Source organism: Seriola aureovittata, chromosome 20 (genome assembly GCF_021018895.1).
Source record: "Seriola aureovittata isolate HTS-2021-v1 ecotype China chromosome 20, ASM2101889v1, whole genome shotgun sequence".
Taxonomy (NCBI): Eukaryota; Metazoa; Chordata; class Actinopteri; order Carangiformes; family Carangidae; genus Seriola; species Seriola aureovittata.
This window is the reverse complement of record NC_079383.1, coordinates 10,872,184-10,891,636: the sequence shown is the minus strand read 5'-3', so window position 1 is coordinate 10,891,636 and position 19,453 is coordinate 10,872,184. Positions and strand designations below refer to the sequence as shown.

At 41.6% G+C, this 19,453-nt stretch overlaps 2 protein-coding genes across 3 annotated transcripts in view; one reads left to right on the top strand and one right to left on the bottom strand.

Moving 5' to 3' along the window:
- The window catches only part of cntnap2a (contactin associated protein 2a), a 351,965-nt gene that overhangs the window by 262,731 nt on the left and 69,781 nt on the right, over window positions 1–19,453 (bottom strand). The gene's annotated exons all lie outside the window — the stretch shown is intronic.
- On the top strand, window positions 12,087–18,916 carry LOC130161473 (uncharacterized). 2 transcript variants are annotated; one of them, XM_056364798.1, is made up of 2 exons: window positions 12,087–17,256; window positions 17,935–18,916. In XM_056364798.1, exons 1-2 carry the CDS (start codon window positions 16,278–16,280, stop codon window positions 18,198–18,200), a joined length of 1,245 nt encoding a protein of 414 aa, XP_056220773.1. In that variant the 5' UTR covers window positions 12,087–16,277; the 3' UTR covers window positions 18,201–18,916. The 2 variants fall into 2 exon arrangements, with proteins under 2 accessions (XP_056220773.1, XP_056220772.1); XM_056364797.1 differs by having other exon boundaries at window positions 17,917–18,916.

Here is a 19,453-nt window from a genome sequence, read left to right as displayed (position 1 = left end):
TCCCACCCCCTCTCAGAATCCGGTAGGTAGTTGACACTCATCTCTGACTGGCACTGATTAGCTAATAACAGGTTGACACCTGGTAACCCAAATAAACAAAAAAAAAAACACATGAGATGTTCAAGGACTATTCAGAACAGAGGACATTTCAGTACCTTCCCAAATAAAATATCAAATATAAATTCGTCCATATTAATGCAAACTTATTTTACACCAGCAGTAATTTAACAGACAATATTTCAACATATGCTGCATATTCATTAACTGAAATACATATTCTGATTAGACTCATCAGAATGGAAGCTGCTCAAGGCCTCACCTCAGGCAGGGAGTAGCATACAGGTATAAGGATGCCAGAAGCTTAAACACAAACACATACTGTATGCCTTCCATGTAACACACAAACACACATGGACAAATATATGTGGACTCTAACACACACACACACACACACACACACACACAGCTCCTTGAACTATCCCATATAGAAACACACAGTTACACACACCCTTGGGCACATGCAGAAATGAGCATGCATATGCATACGTGCCTGTAACCCTCACACACACACTCACGCACACAAAACAGCCATGTATGCCTGTTTAGCAGTCAGTCCAAACTGTGCTGGGAGTCTCTTACTTACCATATGACCTTTTGTCACTTTGCCAGTGACATTTTAAATGTGCTCTCATTCACCTTTGTCAGCAGCCTTGTCTACTGGGCGCTAAACAAAGCAGAGCTACTGAGGGAAATATAAAGACAGAGAGCATGAGAAAGACAGATGATGGAGAAACTGAAAAAGATAAATAAAACAGACCCAAATGAGAAGGAAGGGTCATTGCTGAGAGCAAGCACAGATAAAGACAGGTGGGAAGATTTAGTAGTTGGGAGAGCATGAGCTGAGGTGGTGTGTGAGGGGGCAGAAACAGAAACAGAAAGACAGTTCAGGACGAGAGACTCCAAGAAAGAGAAAGATAGCTATTAAGTGAGACATAAATGTAAGAAAAGATGGAATGAAAAAAGTGATGAATTGCATGAAAAGAGCAAAATGGCAAAAGGTGGGGGAAAAATGAAAAGACGGAAAGAGGCAGGAGGGACTGATAACATGAAGTAGCCGAGAGCAGAATCTTCGAAAAGGGCAAGGGTGGGAAGAGAAAGAAGGGGAGTGAGTGTGTGTGAGAAAAAAAGAGTGTGAGAGGGCGAAAATAAAAGAGCGAGGGATGGGGTGTGTCGCTCTGGAAATTACTGCCGTCTATGTCGGAAATGTCACAGATATGTGAGGGCCCATTTCAGAGCTGTGATAATATGTGAGCGCCATTCATCTCCAGCCAGAGGGTGTAGTAGGATCAATAGAGTCTTAGTATTAATAGAGACCCCTCTGCTGCATTAATAAGACAAACTAGGACCAGCAGCACTCACTGACATAAAAGACATTTCCTCTCCTTTCTGTTCTCGCATGCCTGAAAGATCACCATGTTGACAGTAGGGTAGGGGACACTGTTGTTTAACCTAAAGGCCTGACATCATTGGATTGCTGCTCTGTAGCTGTCCAGGACTCCCTGCGGAGGTGTGGCATGGGGGAAAAAAAGATAGATTTCTATATCTGGAGATCAATGAAGACTCACAAAAACAGCACTTAAGTAGCTGTTTATATCATCTAACATCAGTTTAAAGGTTGGGGCAGCATATTGATGTACCTGCTTTCCCACTGCTATTCAAAAAGGACACGTGTTCTTCCTCTGGCAGTTCATTAGACACAGGTGGGAAAGGGTTTCGAGCAGAAGAATGGGAATTATAAAGGTCAAGGGAGGGGTTTGTGCCTCTGTCAGCTTCTGTTTCGTCCCTCCCCATAGGCAAGTTGACATTTTGATAAAATGTTCAAAAGGACAATTAACACATCAGGGGGTAGACTTGCTAATCTGTTCTTGCTTTCTTCATCATCAGCATTAACCGTATCACCCTTCAGATGTGCACACATGTTGCTGTGTTTTGGCAGGTCAGCTCTAATTCTGTTCACTTGTGTGAACTTCTCTCGTCCTCTTACAAAGTTAATCCTGTAGGGTTTAAATGATACACTCCAACAGTTCATAACACAAGATCAAGTGTGTGATGACTGCTTCTTTGAGGTTTGTTTAACTCTCTGGCTATTACACACAATTTGTTTGGTTCTGATTTAATCTGACTCAGATTAAACACTGGAAAATGAAAAACAAGCACGTATTGTTTTCTTGGCAAATCATGTCATATGATTCTAATTCACTGCAGACAAGTGAATACATTTATTTTCATCATAGAGTCAAAAAAACAGAAATTCTTTACTTTTTTGGGGGATTTTTCTGGAAACATTTTCTCAGAAGATATACATCGCTTGCTGTGAATCCCTCCTCTGGCTCATGCTGGAGGATGACCAGATGCTTTCAGGCATGCTGAGAGATGCAGTCCCTCCAGCAAGTCCTCAGTCTGCCCCGAGGTCTCCTCCCACTTGGCATGACTTGTTACACCTCCGGAAGGACTATTTGAAGGACATCTTTACCAAAGGAACAACGAGCTGCTCATAGACTACTTATTTTTGTACTGTAGTCTACAGTCTATTTGGACTACATGCGAGGTTGTATTGACCTCTAGCAGTCAGAATCTACCAAAACAGCATGTCAAAACCCCAGATGTACTGTTTAATACATATTGGACTAATATTCATTATAAAAAACTGATTTGGAAACTAAATTTTCAGCAAATAAAGAAGATTAAAATGTTAACAGATTTTTCAGTCGAGATTTAAATAAGACCCTCTAGATGACTATAGGCTTGGAAATATCAAAACTTTATGAGTTCTGTTAATAAAAGGATTCAGTGGTGTGCTCTAAAACTTCAAAAGCTTCAAAACTCTTACTGTTCAATGTGGCATCTTAACTCTCTTGTGTCAATCTTTAAAGCTGATGATGATGATGATGATGACGATCCATGAGATTAAACACAAAACCCAAAGCAGAGATAAGACACACCCATACATACCCACAAGCATTATCACACAAATCCAGTTGGGCAAACAGAGTAGGCAGTGATATTCATACAGTAAAAGAGCTTCATTATCAACAGCATAAATAACTAAGTTAGTAAAGCTAAGCTTCAATTGCCCTCATAAAGAAACACCGCGGGAGATTTTCTTCTGCCAGCATGAAAGAATGATTGCACACAGTCACAAAACACATACTTAAGAATGCTCTGACATGCACATAGACATAGTGTCTACCTGTATGTGCACACACTCACACACACTCACACACACTCACGCTGCTTTTTGCATTCACATATGTACAGTACACACTGCCATGGAGTAGGAAAAGACCTCAGGCAGTCCACAGGGGGAGCTGATAATGAGAGTGGGAGCAGGGGGACAGAAGTTTGGAGTGTGTGAAGCAAGGAAAGTTGGTTCTCACTTCTGAGGCTGCAAAGCCCACATGGGGAAAGAGGCCATGTCACGAACAGTGAAGCTCTGAAGGAAATGTCAAATCACTGGTGTTTGAAGCTGGGGACGTAGGCATAGCTATGAGTGCAAATGAGAGCGTGTGCATATCTGATAGAGAGATAGTTAAATGGAGAGGAATCCCAGTATTGCATGCACAACTATATTCACAACTATGTGTGTTTGTGTGCCAGTGTGAGTGTGTTTGTGTGTGATGTAGGCCTACAGCACTCAGTCAAGAGTGTAAGTGGGGGATCTGAGGCCATGATTTGATCAAAGGCACTTTGATCATCTGGAGGCCTGGTCCAGTACAAAGTACTGTATATGAATTTGCTTCATGGGCATACCCACACACACATGCTCACACATATGAACACAAGCACTAAAGCAGTGGGATAATGGGAAAGCAATAACACTGGGGGCCCCATGTAATGGTAGCTAAATTTAATCCCATGACAGCTCCCAACTTGAGTGTAGAAAATCAATCAATGCAAATGGAGGCTCAAATTGCCACAGTCAAATGTTAAATGACTAGCAGAATGACGTGGCACTGCACGAGGCCACTGTTAGTGTCTTTCATTCTGTCTCATTCTGTCTTTTTTGCCCCTCACAGTCCAGTCATTGTCCATATCAGGTATTCACTTCCAAAATATTGCATCCATCTTGAGTAGCCAAATGATTATATTTACTCTGAAATATTAAGTGTGCACAGCTGTGACAAAGACTTCTCAAGCGGTCCAGAGCATCATTTTTACATTTTTTTCTTTTTTTTCCTTTATTTTTTTCCCCAGATATTCATTGCACCATCTCACCTTTGTCTTCCCTTGCAGTGTTAATAAATGTTTCTTTCCAGTCTACATGCTGTATCCACAAAGGTGAAATGTTCACCTTGGCACCTTTTTCCTCAGCGTATCACTTTTTTTTCATTTCTGTTTGTCACCCACTGAATTTGTATTGCCACCACACACATCTCAGACTTTATCTCTCTCCCTCTTTCCCTCTTTTTCTTCCTGCCCTGTAGAAACACAAAGTGAAATATCTTCTCGAGCATTTCCTGCTACACAAATATCTCTGCTCCGTGTTTTCGTCTTTTACTTTTTCTTCTCAGTTCTCTTCGTTACTAACTCCATTGACCATTTCTGTAATTGTATTATCACTTTTACCTCTGAAGGTGACGGCATGCTACAGTGGTGTGAAGTGCTGTGATTACAAGGAGAAAAAGCAGCTTTGGGTTTTCCGTTGGGGGAGGGGGGGTCACAAAATCAGGCACTTCAAAAACACAAGTGCTGGTATGTTGTGTTACTGAAGTCCCATTCAGATAGGATTAAAATTTCAGGGGTAATAAAACACTTTCTTGGTAAATCCATTATTCTGGATGCTTTCAGCCACTAAAAATTACAAAAAAATGTATATTCTCTGGGAATTGTGACATTTATTTTGTCATTCTTTCAGAATACCTATTGATAAGTCTTTACAGTAAGAGAGGGAAGGAATTACAGTTCCAAAATGCACACATGTCCATTACTGACGATGAAAAAAAAAAAGAATAAAAATAATTCTGCCAAAAACACAAACATTTTTGTATATTGAGTTTTTACAGCCAAGTAATGTGGTCCACCCTCCACTTTCGTCCCAAACAGTAACCTCTGTAGCTGGTGTGCAGCGTCAGTACCTTAGACCTCCTGTTCGCTTACAGATTCAGCTGACAGCAGACAGCGGAGTGTAGTGGAAGTAAAGTGAGAGCGAGACTGAAGTGTGAATGTGTGGCGCTGGTGGTTCAACATGTTTTTTGTGGTATGTGGAAGTCAGCACCAGAGAACAAGCACAGCGGCTTTCAACTGGAAAAGTGAGTGCAGCAGTGCAAGCAATGCAGCCAGGGTATCCATGCAGAAACATGCCCAGAAAAAGAAAGAAAAAAAGAGAGAAAAAAAACAAAATTTTATACATATTGTATGCACAAACATGCACATACAATAAAATGCAGATAAACAGTAAATATATGCGCATTCACTCATATTGTAAACTCATAAGTTATTTATAAATCCATGCATTCTTCATTCATTCAGCCATGATGAATATTCTATGAGGAGATAAAAGGGGGTTTGCCCTGCCACTCCACCTCGATGATGTAATTCACTGACACCACACTGGCCCAGTAAATACCACATACTGACACAAGCACTGGCAACGCGCCTGTATGTACAGGATCTGTAAATGTAACTGTCTCTCTCCTCACATTGCCTTGACTTTGAATGAATGCATCATGAAGTGCCTAAACAAGGACATTTTCATTGCCAGCTGCATATTTGTCTCTATCTGCAAAATCGTTTTAATCTCTGAGTGGGTTTTGAAAAAAGAAAAACAAACAAAAAAATAAATAAAAACATTCAAAGCAATTTAAATGGTTTGTCTATAGAAATGTGGTACAAGGCTGACAGAGCATTTGAGGATTTGTTGAGGCTTGGTGATTCACGCATATGACTAGTGTTAAGATTTTTCACACCCTGCATCAAAGCACTTTGATCCTTCCTTTCACTTTTAATCCTATAACCCTGCCCTTTGTGTCAGGGTAAGTGTTTCCATGTGTCCTTGAGTGTGCGCGCATGTGTGTGTGTGGCCTTGTTTTACTATATTCGTGGAGTCTGACAGCCAGACCCCCACTATACCTGATTAAGACTTGGGTTTAGGATCACATTTAGGTTAGGGTTAGGGTAATGGTTGGGGTTCAGCATTCAGTAGTGATGGTTTAGGTTAGGTTAATGAGCTAGGGAATGTATTATCTCAATGACAGGTCCCCAGTAAGACAAATGCGTGTTTGTGTGTGTGTGTGTGTGTGTGTGTGTGTGTGTGTGTGTGTGTGTGTGTGTGTGTGTGTGTGTGTGTGGAGAGAGTCAAACGAATACATTTATTAAACTTTTGAAAATGAGTTTGAACTTGAGGGAAGACAAGTAAGACAACTGTTGTGATTAGGCGCTATATAAAGACAGATAATAGACAACTAATTTACATGTATGCAAGACTCTATGAGAAAATAGGGATATAAAAGGAAAATGAGACATTCACAGAAAAATATACCAAACATCTTAATTACAAAAGCTCTGTTACTTGCAACACTGATTGTAAAATAAAATGAAAATACCGACAACAGGACTTCTTTTCTTTTTTCCCCTCCTTCCCTTTGAACGTCTAAAGTAACTTTTCAGATTTAACCTGGCAATTACACTTTGTACTAAAGGAAATTTGGCTTTGGAACACGATCAAATGATTGCTACAAATTGGCTATGATCACCAATACACAAACTTGCCCACTGTTCGGACTGCCCTCATGGGGTACTACTTTTGCAATTAGTCAAAAAGGATGCAAGGCATGTACTTAGTTTACATCTTGCTTTTTGGAATGTGTAGGTTATGTCTGCGGCCACCTTGACTCCTCATTCATCTCACTGGGACACCAACAGATCTGAAGCAGCTGTGAGTACACTGGGATTTGTCCACAGTGCTCTATTTGACTGCAGCCTGAAAAGATGCCAAAATTGATTTGTGTCAGTTTTACTTTCTGTCTCCCACACACACGACAAAAACCCTCTTCTACCAAATTTAATCTCAACACAAACACCTCTCACCTCACTCAAGACACATTCAAAAAGCCTTTTGACTTTGTGTACTCTTCATATTCATGCATTTAGAAGTGGCAAAAATAAATTCTGAAAGGGTTGCTAATCAATGTAGCTGCTTAACCCGCCCCTCTACTGCTTCCTCCATCCACAGTACAGACACAAGTCTCCTTTCATGAGTGTGTGTGTCTCAGAGAGCGAGAGAAATGAACGTGCTAAAAAGTATGATCCGTGCACTGAGAGACAGGAAGCGAACATAGACAAGAACAGAGAGAGAGAGAGATAGAGAGAGATGCTTGAAAAGAAAAAGAGGGAGGAAGAGAGAAGCAGGGGGCCATTCATCTGATTCCAGTGTGAGGTGTTAACATAACCTTTCTGTAAAAACTAATGGAAGGTGTCAGCACATGCGCTATAGAAGAGAGATAGAGCACAATAAAACAGCATGGAGCACTGAGGGTAGATTAGGTGCATCAGAGTATGTGTCTATTTCCTCTCTCATTGATCCTCCATTGCGTGCTTAACAGAGGTATTGATTATAAATTGAGACTTGTTCTGCCTGAGCTGTGCATATATACCTCTTATCAAAAGAAAGTCAAGAGGCCACTCTATGATTCATATTATGTTTTAGTCAATGGAACAAGGGCCACTCCCTTTAATTTACTCGCCTCTGTCTTAAACCATAATACACACACAGCAGGACTCTGTATCTCAGTGAGAACGTGTTAAAACATTGACAGACTGGAGGATGCTACCAGGAGCGAGTTCTCATCAGTGGACAAGGGCAAAAGTTGTCGTGACGATCCCTCCTAGCAGGAGAAAACAAATCTAAGATGGTACAGGTCAAAGAAAGCTTCAAAGCTGAACCTCAAAAGGTGAGAAAGTCAATAAAAACTTTCCTCCCCGGTATCAGTTTGCATTTACAAACATTAGGATGAATACTGCATATAAAGTAGATACTTTCACTCTGTCAATATGTGCTTATACAAGTGCAGTGACCGTTCAAAATGCGCTTATCTCATTAACAGTTCAATATCTTTATTCAATAATCTAGTCATCGTCATCTTATTTCCACTTTACTGCTCTGTTATGATATTAATAATAATAATAATGATAGACCCTGTTTGTCAGACACCTGAGCAGAAAATACTGGTCCACAAATTCAAAAGGATAGCTGTGACACATATGCTCATACATAAAACTAATGCAGTATAATACAGGCCTGCAATAAATCCTCCCTTCATGAGGATTATAATGTTCAGTGTTTATGCCTTGACCTTGACCTAGGTTATGTTACCATAACAACAGCTGCGCATAAATTATTTCCTCAGCCTGCTAATAATCCTAATATATCATGCTTGGATAGGGATAAAAATGAAACAAAACGGTGCTGTCTTGCCGTCACTGCGTCTTAAACAAAGCGCTCCAGGATACTTTCGCTTCCAGTGACCGGTGCATAGCCGTTGTACTGCTGTGATAAGCTATTTCCAATTTGCAGAGCTTGAGTCTAAAATACTCCCACACTTCAGATGATCGTGTGCAGGTTTTGTAGCTGCAGCTTGCATGCTTTGAACAGGCAATCGATGATGTCGGTTACATGGTTGCGTTGCCCCAGTCCTAACCGACTGTCATTTAATGTTTCTCTTTTCATGTTTCTCCAGAGCTGCTCATCCATAAAAACGCCACAGTCAAATTTACTGTACAGATATGAGAGTGGTATCAGTCTTCTCATATAACACTCTCCTAAGAAAGTGGATGAGCGCATTTTCCCAAAGTGTCAAACTACTTCTTTAATTCTTCTACCAGGTAGGTGGTAAAATGTTGGAAAGTCTGAATGTACTTTGGCTCGAAGAACAGTTTGTTTAAATCCAAAAGATTTTTGCACCACTATAAACACTGCCTGTCTATGGGGCTCAGTGGTGAGTAAACCACTGAGTATTTGCATGGCCCTGTGCCCACATAACGTGGATGAATAGGTCCACTGTCCTGCTGCAAGATCTCCCCTCCCTCTGCAATTCAAGAAGGTAATTGAGTGCTAATCGAGTGTTTCCTCAGAGAGGAAAAACAACATAAGCAAATGAAAACACAAAACAAAACACTGGGCGCCTGTTCAACATTCAACAGATTCAACACTTGTCAGTGAACAACTGTCAGTGTCCATCATGAGGTTGTGAATGTCTCTCTGGCCAAAGCAGATATGACAAGCTCAGTCTATGCTGCTATCATTCGCTCCCCCTCTCTTCTCTCTCCTCCTCTGTCTCCTCTGTCCCCATCCTTTCCTGTATACTTCACTCTCATCACACTATCATTCTCCTCAAATTTTCCCGTTTCAATTCCACTGCCTCAAATTTTCTCCCATTGCCTGATTCTTTCGGCTGACTTCAGTTGTTCATGTTCTTGTTCTTACTCATCTGTCTCTTTATTTCTCCCCCTCCTCTCATTTCTGTATGCAGGTCACCATGGCTCTGGGTGAAGCAGCACAACAGTACAAGAAAGAGCAAAAGAGAAAGGGACACAATGAATAGTAATTTATCGGAGGAGGAAGCGGAAGAAATAGCTTCTTTCCATCTCTCTCCTTGTATTGCCCAGCAGGATTACACATAATGTATGCACACCCACAAAGTTGCTCTGAGACAAAAGGGCAGAAAGATAGTCAAAGAAAGAGACAGATGGAAAGAGAGATACAGAGAGAGTGAGAGAAAAAGGGAGACAGACAATTCAGGGTTCAGTTCACTCATACAGTTCTTCCAAAGTAAGTTTATGTGAGAGAAAACTGTGTTACTTATGCATTACTTATTTTCTCCTTTGTGTTTTATTCTCTTTGCTCCATCCATCCCACTCAAACACACATATAAACTCATCTTATCAACATTAAAGTACAATAACAATTACCACGGGAATACACCAGCGGGATTTCACTCTGCCTTTTATAGGCACACCCCTACTCATATGGGAGGCAGCGCAACGTGGAGAATGAGATCCTGTCCAAAACCAATTTGACTGAGATAACGTACTAGTAAAACCGCCAGGGACCACCATTCCAGTACGATGTCATTTTTCTCCCAAAAGAAAATCAAACTGCATACTGATTGAGGAGTTCAGATGACATATCTTAGTGGTTCAGACAGTTTTATTAATACACTGTCTCACTGACAAATACGCTCTTTGATCTGCTTCAGACAAAAAGAAAAAAAAAAAGAGGATCTGCTGTAGTCTCCCCAGAGCTGAAAGTGCTATCAATCTTCTTATTGCACAACAGTGAGGTGATCAAAGAGCTTAATTGTGTTTCTTTCAGGAGGAATCTATGAGACGGAGAGAGACTATATGAGTATTAGTCTGTGTCACATGACTTTCTTTTCTGTCTCACAGTGTTATCTTCTGTAAAGTAATGCCACAAAAGTGCAATCTATCATAATTTAATATTAGTTTAAGGAAGTAAATCAAATAGAAACTTATTTGTAGTCCAACTTCAGTCATCTCATATCAATTTCAAATCAATCTTTGATGTTGTGTATGTAAAGAATATTTTGTAATTTGTTTTTGAAATAACACATTAAATATTCCCCAGGGGATCATGTTCCCTAAGGAAAGGAATACAGTCATATTTTCCAAGTAGCCCCAATTGGCCATTTCAGTATGTTACTGTGTTAGTTTAAGTGTTAATCTGGATATCAGTGTTAATGACTGAAAACATAATTGGCTGACAGCACCGATGAATCTCATCAAACCCCCTTCTCTCACTTTCCTGCATCAGATGGTGTTTGGAAACAGCAGCCAATCACCAAGCAGAAACTGATCCTGTCCCTGGTTCGGAGATGGAGAAGCATGTCAAATAGATAGAGGTTTTATCTTGTTTCACCTCAACAAGACGCCTGACACTGCAATTGCTAGATTAAATAACTGTTCACAAGAGCCTGCGTGTGTCCAGGAAAGACAAGAAGACTTGGAAATGCATGCACACACACAGCAGACAGCAGCTGCTGTCACAAAGAGCAGGGGCAGACTGATAAATCTCGTATGCAAACTTTTAACCTAGTTGGTGTAGTTTAAAAATTAATAAAGATTTTGAAAACTGCACAACCTATTTCTGATTTAACATTCAGACACACATTTTCATAAACTATTTGAGTGAAATTCAACAGTTTCTTTTTCCAGGATTGCCTCTATAGGCTGTTATAGAACAATTGTTGTCATGCTTCAAAGAAACAACACTGACTGTTGGATGGAAACAGGAAGCAAACAGCAGTCTCTCATGTTGAAATCCAGTGCTTTGTCAACCCTGCATCTCTGAATTAAATTTGTTGCCTTATAATTACATCACCTGATTTTCTTCCTTTGCTCCTGTCATAATTACTATGGCAACATTGCCACCGCCAGATGTAGCTTCACAATAAAAAGTAACTATGGGTTGTAATAAGTTGCTTTCGCAAACAAATCATACGGTCGTTTTTTGTGGGAGTAAAGTCTGTCAGAATAACATCAAAAACGTATTATATTAAATTTTTGGATCTATTTTCCATATGTGGAGGAGACTGGCCTTTCTTTCCCATTTTAAAAATATGTATGTAAATGTTTTACCTAGCCTGTGCTGCCGTAAAAGCAATACAGACAGGGTTACAGCTATATATTGTATTCAGTGATTCTCTCTACATTGGCCTGGAGAGATAAAGCACATACGGTACATAAAAAAAACACACTTGCAAACAGACACACACACCCTTTGAATCTTTAGAAGAACAGGCTTGCAGTGAAACAGTGTCGACATAATCAGAATGGAAAGCCAGATTGAGAGCCCTCTATCCAACTGTCTGGTAAAAATGATAATAACACAACAGTATTTGGGTCGTGAGGAAGACTCAGACAGAGTCAGGGTGAAGAGGGCACACCTACTTTATGAAGATATATATGAGTTTAAATGTCTCCTTATTTTCCAAAACTATTAAATCCAACAATTGGCTGTACACTACACTACAGACTTCCCAGTAGTCAGTAGGGCCTGTATATGACTGTTGTTGTAGTATTTTAAACTATTAAAGTTAAAACTGTTTAATGATTTATACTAGTGGATATTTAGGTGCTAAGGGTGAGTGGTCATTTAAACATCTGCCTCAGGGAAACTATTTACAACCACTGATAAAGATCACCCTATGGCCATGTGTAGGGGGGCAGCCGGAGGTAACAGAGGTAGATCAGTGGTAATTTATATGTATGCATTAACTGTCTTCCTTTGAGCGTGCTGAGCTTTAGGTGACATTTGAGGTCGGAGTCAGATGGGAAGGAGGAAGTCAGCAGAGCCAATCAGAAGACGACAAAACGCCCATGCACATTTCTTTGTTTGTACTTGTATAAATACACTGGATCAGGGAAAGTTAGGTTGTCAGACTGTGGACTGACCAACACTTGTTATTGGTTAGGAAAAGGCACATCTGATCCAGAATTCTGTAATTGTTCATTGCTTGCTGAAAAGATTCACTAAACAATTTGAACTAAATTCTTTGGTGTGGACATTCACTGGTCTTTTGAGTATTTTGAACACTGCACTCACCCTGTGGGGGTGAGAGTTTTTTTCTCTAAACAGCAAGAGCTCCTTCAATTTGGTGACCCCGACGTGATGCTTAACTGACCAGCAGCGACTGGATAATGAGTGCGGGAGGCAGGTGAACACTGCGGAGGAGAAAAGGGATCCCAAATAATAAGGTAAGCACCACCTTTTTAATAAAAGTGTGCAAATTGGACAAAACTAAATTATCCCCCAGCATGTGGTTCATTCTTCCTCCTGCTAGTATTTAACGTGTAATCTGAGTAAAACCAAGCAGTGAGCAAAAAGCAAATAACGTAGAAAATTCAGAGGAGGTTTCGGACCTAAAATTCCTGAACTCTAGTGTTATTTGTGTATATGCACGTGTTTGTATGTTGTAGGGGGCCTACACATACTTTTATTTAAGTAGGGGGCTTCGGGCCTTAAAAGCCTACACCTTGTGTTGTACGTTGTAGGGGGCCTACACGTACTTTTATTTAAGTAGGGGGCTTCGGGCCTTAAAAGCCTACACCTTGTGTTGTATGTTGTAGGGGGCCTACACATACTTTTATTTAAGTAGGGGGCTTCGGGCCTTAAAAGCCTACACCTTGTGTTGTATGTTGTAGGGGGCCTACACATACTTTTATTTAAGTAGGGGGCTTTGGGCCTTAAAAGCCTACACCTTGTGTTTGTACGTTGTAGGGGGCCTACACGTAGTGTTGATAAATGTGTTCAAAAGGTGCCGGGGACGCCTAGTATCTACTGTAAAATTGTGTTGTTATAAGGGGAAAAATTGGGTTGGGCCTGGTGTATGTTAACCATACACGCACTTCCAAGAAGGTAAAGTATTGGGGTGGTTTGGATGGATAATTATTTCATGAATTAAAAGATCGGGATACTGTGTGAAATTTAAACACCCAGTGAGAGACCGCAGCCTCTCCTTAGGAGGGAACTGTAGAAGATTGTCTCTCAGCAGCCCCGATTGACCTACAGGAGTCATTCATGAGATATTTCCATGTGTGAAGTACATTCATTAATTTGTAGTGCATAATTGAGGAATTAGTCTGTAAACATGGAAGGGGAATACAATCGTGAAAAAATAGAGTCTAGCATTCCCATCCTGAAAAAAGATTTTGGAATTCCAGGGACTTGGGGAAAGAAATGGGAAGTAATAAAAAACAATGTGCTAGTGTGTCAGCCAGAGAAGAAAAGAGGGAAAATCTTAAAACATTTAGAGGACTGGTACAGAACAAAGCGACACCTTGGCTGGTTATATATGATGGCTATATGATGACTGTAAAGAAGACATAAAAAAAGACTCTCCAGACACGACTGACACCACTAGGATAAAAGATCACCAACTATACTACAAACAGAGCCACCAGTTAAAAGAGTCATTGACTTTGATCAGGATATGGAACAAGGAATCAAGCGTGCAAACTCAGGACAGGGGTCAGAGATTATGGGAGAGTGGCGAGAGCAGTGGGAAGTTGAGAAAAAGAGAGAGCAGTGGCTAATTGAGAAAATGAGAGAACAGAGTAGACAGAAGTTGCAGGGAACATGTGGAGGGAAGTATGATGATGTAGGGCTAGAGGGAGAGAGTAAGAATGATGGTGATGATGAGGGTGACAGAGAAGGTGAAGAGTAGGTATCAGGAAAAATATGTAGTGTTATAGTAGAAGGAACAGGATTAAGAAGGTCTGAGAGACTTAAAGAACGTAGGGAGAGAGAAGAAGGATTCCAACAGCCCAAAGACCTGCAGAAGCCCCTTTTTGGAGCAGCCACGCATAATATTCAAGCTAAATATAAACCATTCTCATTGGACAGCCTTAGTCTATCAGTTGCCTCCTCTTAGGGATGGAGCCCAACCATGGTTAAACAAAGTATCAGCTCACACAAGTACAGACATTTCACACATCATATGGATGCCCAAACTCAAAAGCAGAAAAAGAGAGAGGGTGAGATGGAGGAGCTTAAAGGTCAGCTCTTAAAGCTGCAGCTACAACAGGTTAGAGATCAGGTGACAGATAAGAAAGCTAGTGCTAAGCAACATAAACAAATGCTCCAAATGCCTTCTACAGATGTTGTTGCTGCTCCAGCTCTTTCCCTATCCCCATCTCCCCCTCCTAACCCTCCCCCTAATTCATACCCTTACTACCCTGCACATATCCCAGTGCCAGTACTCACACCAGGTCAGATGTTCTAGGGTCCAGGAAACCAGGGAGGGTATAATCAAAACAATGGACAGAGAAAGGGAGGGAAGGCAGGCAATAAGGGAGGAGCAGGGTGAGTGAAAAACAAGGGATGCTTTATTTGTGGAGCAATGGACCATTGGGTCAATGATTGCCCTTATAACGGCTATGCTCGGCAGCAGGGAAGAAGCGGTGGTCCCCCAGGGGGAGCAGCTTCAAACCCACCCCAGCAGGCACCCAATCCACATATGGCTCCAGGAGGATGGCCTGCACATCCTGGTGCATGGGGACAGTTCCCACAGCAGCCATAGGGGTGCCAAACAGAAGGGGAACTACAGGGCTTGGGAGCTCCCTGTTTTTCTCTGAAGGTGAATGGGAAAACAAGATGGGTCATGGTGGACACAGGAGCTCGCTACTCAACCTTGAGTGATCCACCTTGCAGACTCTCATCCGCCTATGTTTCTGTTTTGGGATTTTCTGGCACTGAACAAAAACTGCCTTTCACGGAAGAAACTGTTGTGACTGTGGGAAACCAAATGCTGAGACACTCTTTTGTCTACGCACCTGACTGTCCTGTGAACTTGATGGGAAGAGACTTGTTGGTTCGCCTGGGAGTTGCAGTGAAATGTGCACCTCAGGGAACAACTATGCATTTTCCAGATGGAACTGTGATCACCTGCAGCTCTTCTATCGATACGTCTGTTAAGCAAATGCCCCTGGGTGCCTCTGCTCCATACACTGCTGCTGAACCACCAGCTGATGTATATTGGGTATTGTTAAATACAGAAAATAATCCCTTGATAGAACAATTTGACTTATGGGCTCCGTGGATTCACTCTCTCAGCTCCTACCACTCTGTTCCCGACCCTCCCCATTGTACTTTATATTATGACAGGAATGAAGATTGGATATATAAGGCTGAATTTGAAGACAAAATAGAAGGAGATACCTGGGCCCTGCATGTAGAGGGCATTTATGTGGGACAAGAAGGAGTGGCATCAGCAGTTATGCTTCCTGAGTATAGGAAATCTTGGTATAAAATGTCTAACACTACCACCCCCCACGTATCTTTCGCCTTGCATGCAGGACATCAGGCTAAAGAGTTGGGTCTTACAGGTTACTCCAGACATTTTGTGCCTGATTATGCCGGTAGGACTGAGTCTCTGCGTGCACTGGTTAAAGCTCAGGGGTGCCGCAATCTCAGTGCCAAGTTGGACTGGACGGTTGAGGCTGATTCAGATTTTATTTGTCTCAAATAGGATCTGTCACAGGCCACATCTTTGGCGCCCCCCGATTACACTCAACCGTTTTTTCTTGATGTTTCTGAAAGACAAGCGTCTGCATATGGTGTTCTCTATCAGAAACAAAGGGGGATTAGGAGAGTGTTAATATACTGTAGTGTACTGTTTGATGTACAGGAAAAAAGAGCCACTCCATGTGTCAGATATGCAGCAGCAGTTGCTAAATTGACAGAAAAAATCGCACATGTAGTCATGCATCACCCACTGATAATCTTAACCTCTCACGCTACAGTTGCATTTGTGACATCCTCTGCATTCACACTGACACCACTAAGACAGAGCAGGATTCTCAAAGTGCTAACACAACCACACATAACATTTGTACATCAAGGAATCAATATGGCAGAACAAATATTGGAAGGGACACCACATTGTTGTATAACAGTTACACAGGACAGGACCAAGGTGAGGACTGATTTGAGTGAAACACCTTTGGTAAATCCTGAAGTGGAAATGTACACAGATGGCTGTTGTTTCAGACATCCAGACAGTGGGTTGCAGGCAGGATACGCTGTGGTGGAACTAGGGATAGATGGGACCCCCAGAATACTCAAACAGGAACAGATGACAGGAAGCGTGTCAGCCCAGAAAGCAGAACTAAGAGCAGTCATATCAGCATTAGAATTGTCACAGGAAAAAAGCGCAAATATTTATACTGATTCCGCTTATGTATATAATGCAGTACACAGGGACTTAACAGGATGGATGCAGGCAGGTTTTAGGACAAGTGGGGGTAAAAGCATGGCTCATGAAAGAATGATGAGGGAGTTAGCAGAAGCTCTACAACTTCCAAAACGGGTGGCAATAATGAAAGTTAAAGGACATAGCACTCTAGATGATAGAGAAGCCAAAGGAAATGATGCAGCTGATCAAGCAGCGAAACAGGCAGCAGGATACACTGTAAATATGATAATGTTAGTCACAGACATGCAGATCGCTGATGATGTGAATATGGAAACAGTCAAAGCAGCACAAGAAACTGCATCACAAGAGATAAAGACTCAGTGGAAGTCAAAAGGGGGACAACAGAACAGCCAAGGAATATGGCATGTAAATAGTCAGGTGATAATGCCCCCTCAATGGCTAAACAGCATGTTGACACAGACTCATGGACCTGACCACAGGAGCACTGGACAAATGACACATGACTTACGACACTGGTGGATTGACGGTAAGAATGCTGTAATCAAAAACTTTGTTAATGACTGTGGGGTGTGCCAGACATGTAATGTAAGACCAGCCCTTAGAGTAGAGGCTGGGAAGTATGCAGAACCAGCTGCACCAGGTCAGGAAATCACTATTGGTTTCACAGACATGTTAAGCCGTGAAGGTGGGAAACGTTATTTGTTGGGGATTGTGGACTCCTTCTCACGGTGGGTTGAGGCCTATCCCACCGCAAAGGAGGACGCCACATCAGTGATAAAATGTTTGATAAACCACTACATTCCCACTCACGGTTTTCCCAGACTAATTCGCTCTGACAATGGAACAAACTTCAAAAATAAAGACATGGAGAAAGTTGAAATCGCATTAGGATTAAAACGTAGATATGGGACTGTATACCATCCTCAGTCTCAGGGCAAAGCGGAGAGCATGAATCAGACATTAAAAAACAAATTATTAAAAATTGTAATGTCATACAAACTAAAGTGGCCAGAGGCTCTGCCATTGGCCCTCTTGGGAGTGAGATCTGCAGTGAACAGGGAGACTAGTTTGACTCCTTTTGAGTTACATCACGGCAGAGAAATACCTGGTCCAACTCACTCCCAGAAAGAGATTTCTAATGTGGGATATAAACCATATTATGTGAAAATAAACGCTCTGGTGTCAGAATTTTCCATCCCCACAGATTCACCAACAGGAGAGAGTTTCTCCACGCGGGAACAGGAGCCAGAGCTAGGATCAGGAGGACCTCCAGAGTTCCTGTATCTGAAGGCCATAAAGAGGAAGTGGAGTGAACCACGGTGGACAGGATCATTCAAAGTGACAGCCAGAACAAACTCGGCAGTAAAACTGGCTGGGAAGGGTTACAACTGGTATTACCTCTCTCAGTGTGCTAAGAACACCACAGCACAGGAGAAGGAAGCCGAGGGGAATAAAAAAAAAAATAAATAAAATGTATAATCGAGTTTTATAATCATCATTTGTGTGTGTGTGATTAAAACAGAAACCAGCGCCACTCGTTTGGAGGAATCGGAGAACGAGGTGGAGGATGGTGTCTGAGGAGGAAAGAAGTCCCACAGGGGAAGGTTAAAACGTTAGGTATGGGGGGAGGTTCCGCCCCATCGCAAGGTTGACCTGTTGAGGACACAGAATGTTGAACTCAGTTTGTTGAGTTCAAAAGGGGGACTGTTGTAGTATTTTAAACTATTAAAGTTAAAACTGTTTAATGATTTATACTAGTGGATATTTAGGTGCTAAGGGTGAGTGGTCATTTAAACATCTGCCTCAGGGAAACTATTTACAACCACTGATAAAGATCACCCTATGGCCATGTGTAGGGGGGCAGCCGGAGGTAACAGAGGTAGATCAGTGGTAATTTATATGTATGCATTAACTGTCTTCCTTTGAGCGTGCTGAGCTTTAGGTGACATTTGAGGTCGGAGTCAGATGGGAAGGAGGAAGTCAGCAGAGCCAATCAGAAGACGACAAAACGCCCATGCACATTTCTTTGTTTGTACTTGTATAAATACACTGGATCAGGGAAAGTTAGGTTGTCAGACTGTGGACTGACCAACACTTGTTATTGGTTAGGAAAAGGCACATCTGATCCAGAATTCTGTAATTGTTCATTGCTTGCTGAAAAGATTCACTAAACAATTTGAACTAAATTCTTTGGTGTGGACATTCACTGGTCTTTTGAGTATTTTGAACACTGCACTCACCCTGTGGGGGTGAGAGTTTTTTTCTCTAAACAGCAAGAGCTCCTTCACTGTGTAAAAAAAGTTGAATCACATTTTAAGATGCATGTGTTCAAGGATATGTGACAGCTTTGTGTGAATGTTGAAGAATATTCTCTGATTTGCCTGGTTGTATGACTGTGCATGTGAACACACATAAGTGCACGTGTACACGTGTGCGTGCATGTCTTTGTACCGCCCTCCACCCACAGGCTTACAGTCAATCCCACTTTGGCAGAGTAATGGTCCAGGTCTTGATTGAAGTTACCCTTCATTAGTAGGAGAACAACGTTAAAGACGGGATAGTTTGGATGAAAGTATTAGGCTGTAATTCAGAGGGGCTGAGTTCTTTATCAAGTCGTATATGAGAGAGAAAGAGCCTAATGGTTTGAATTGCTGGAAAATTATAGCTGTGATTCACACTTCAAAAGACTGATTTTCCCTTGGCCTTTCTGCTTAGATGTGTTG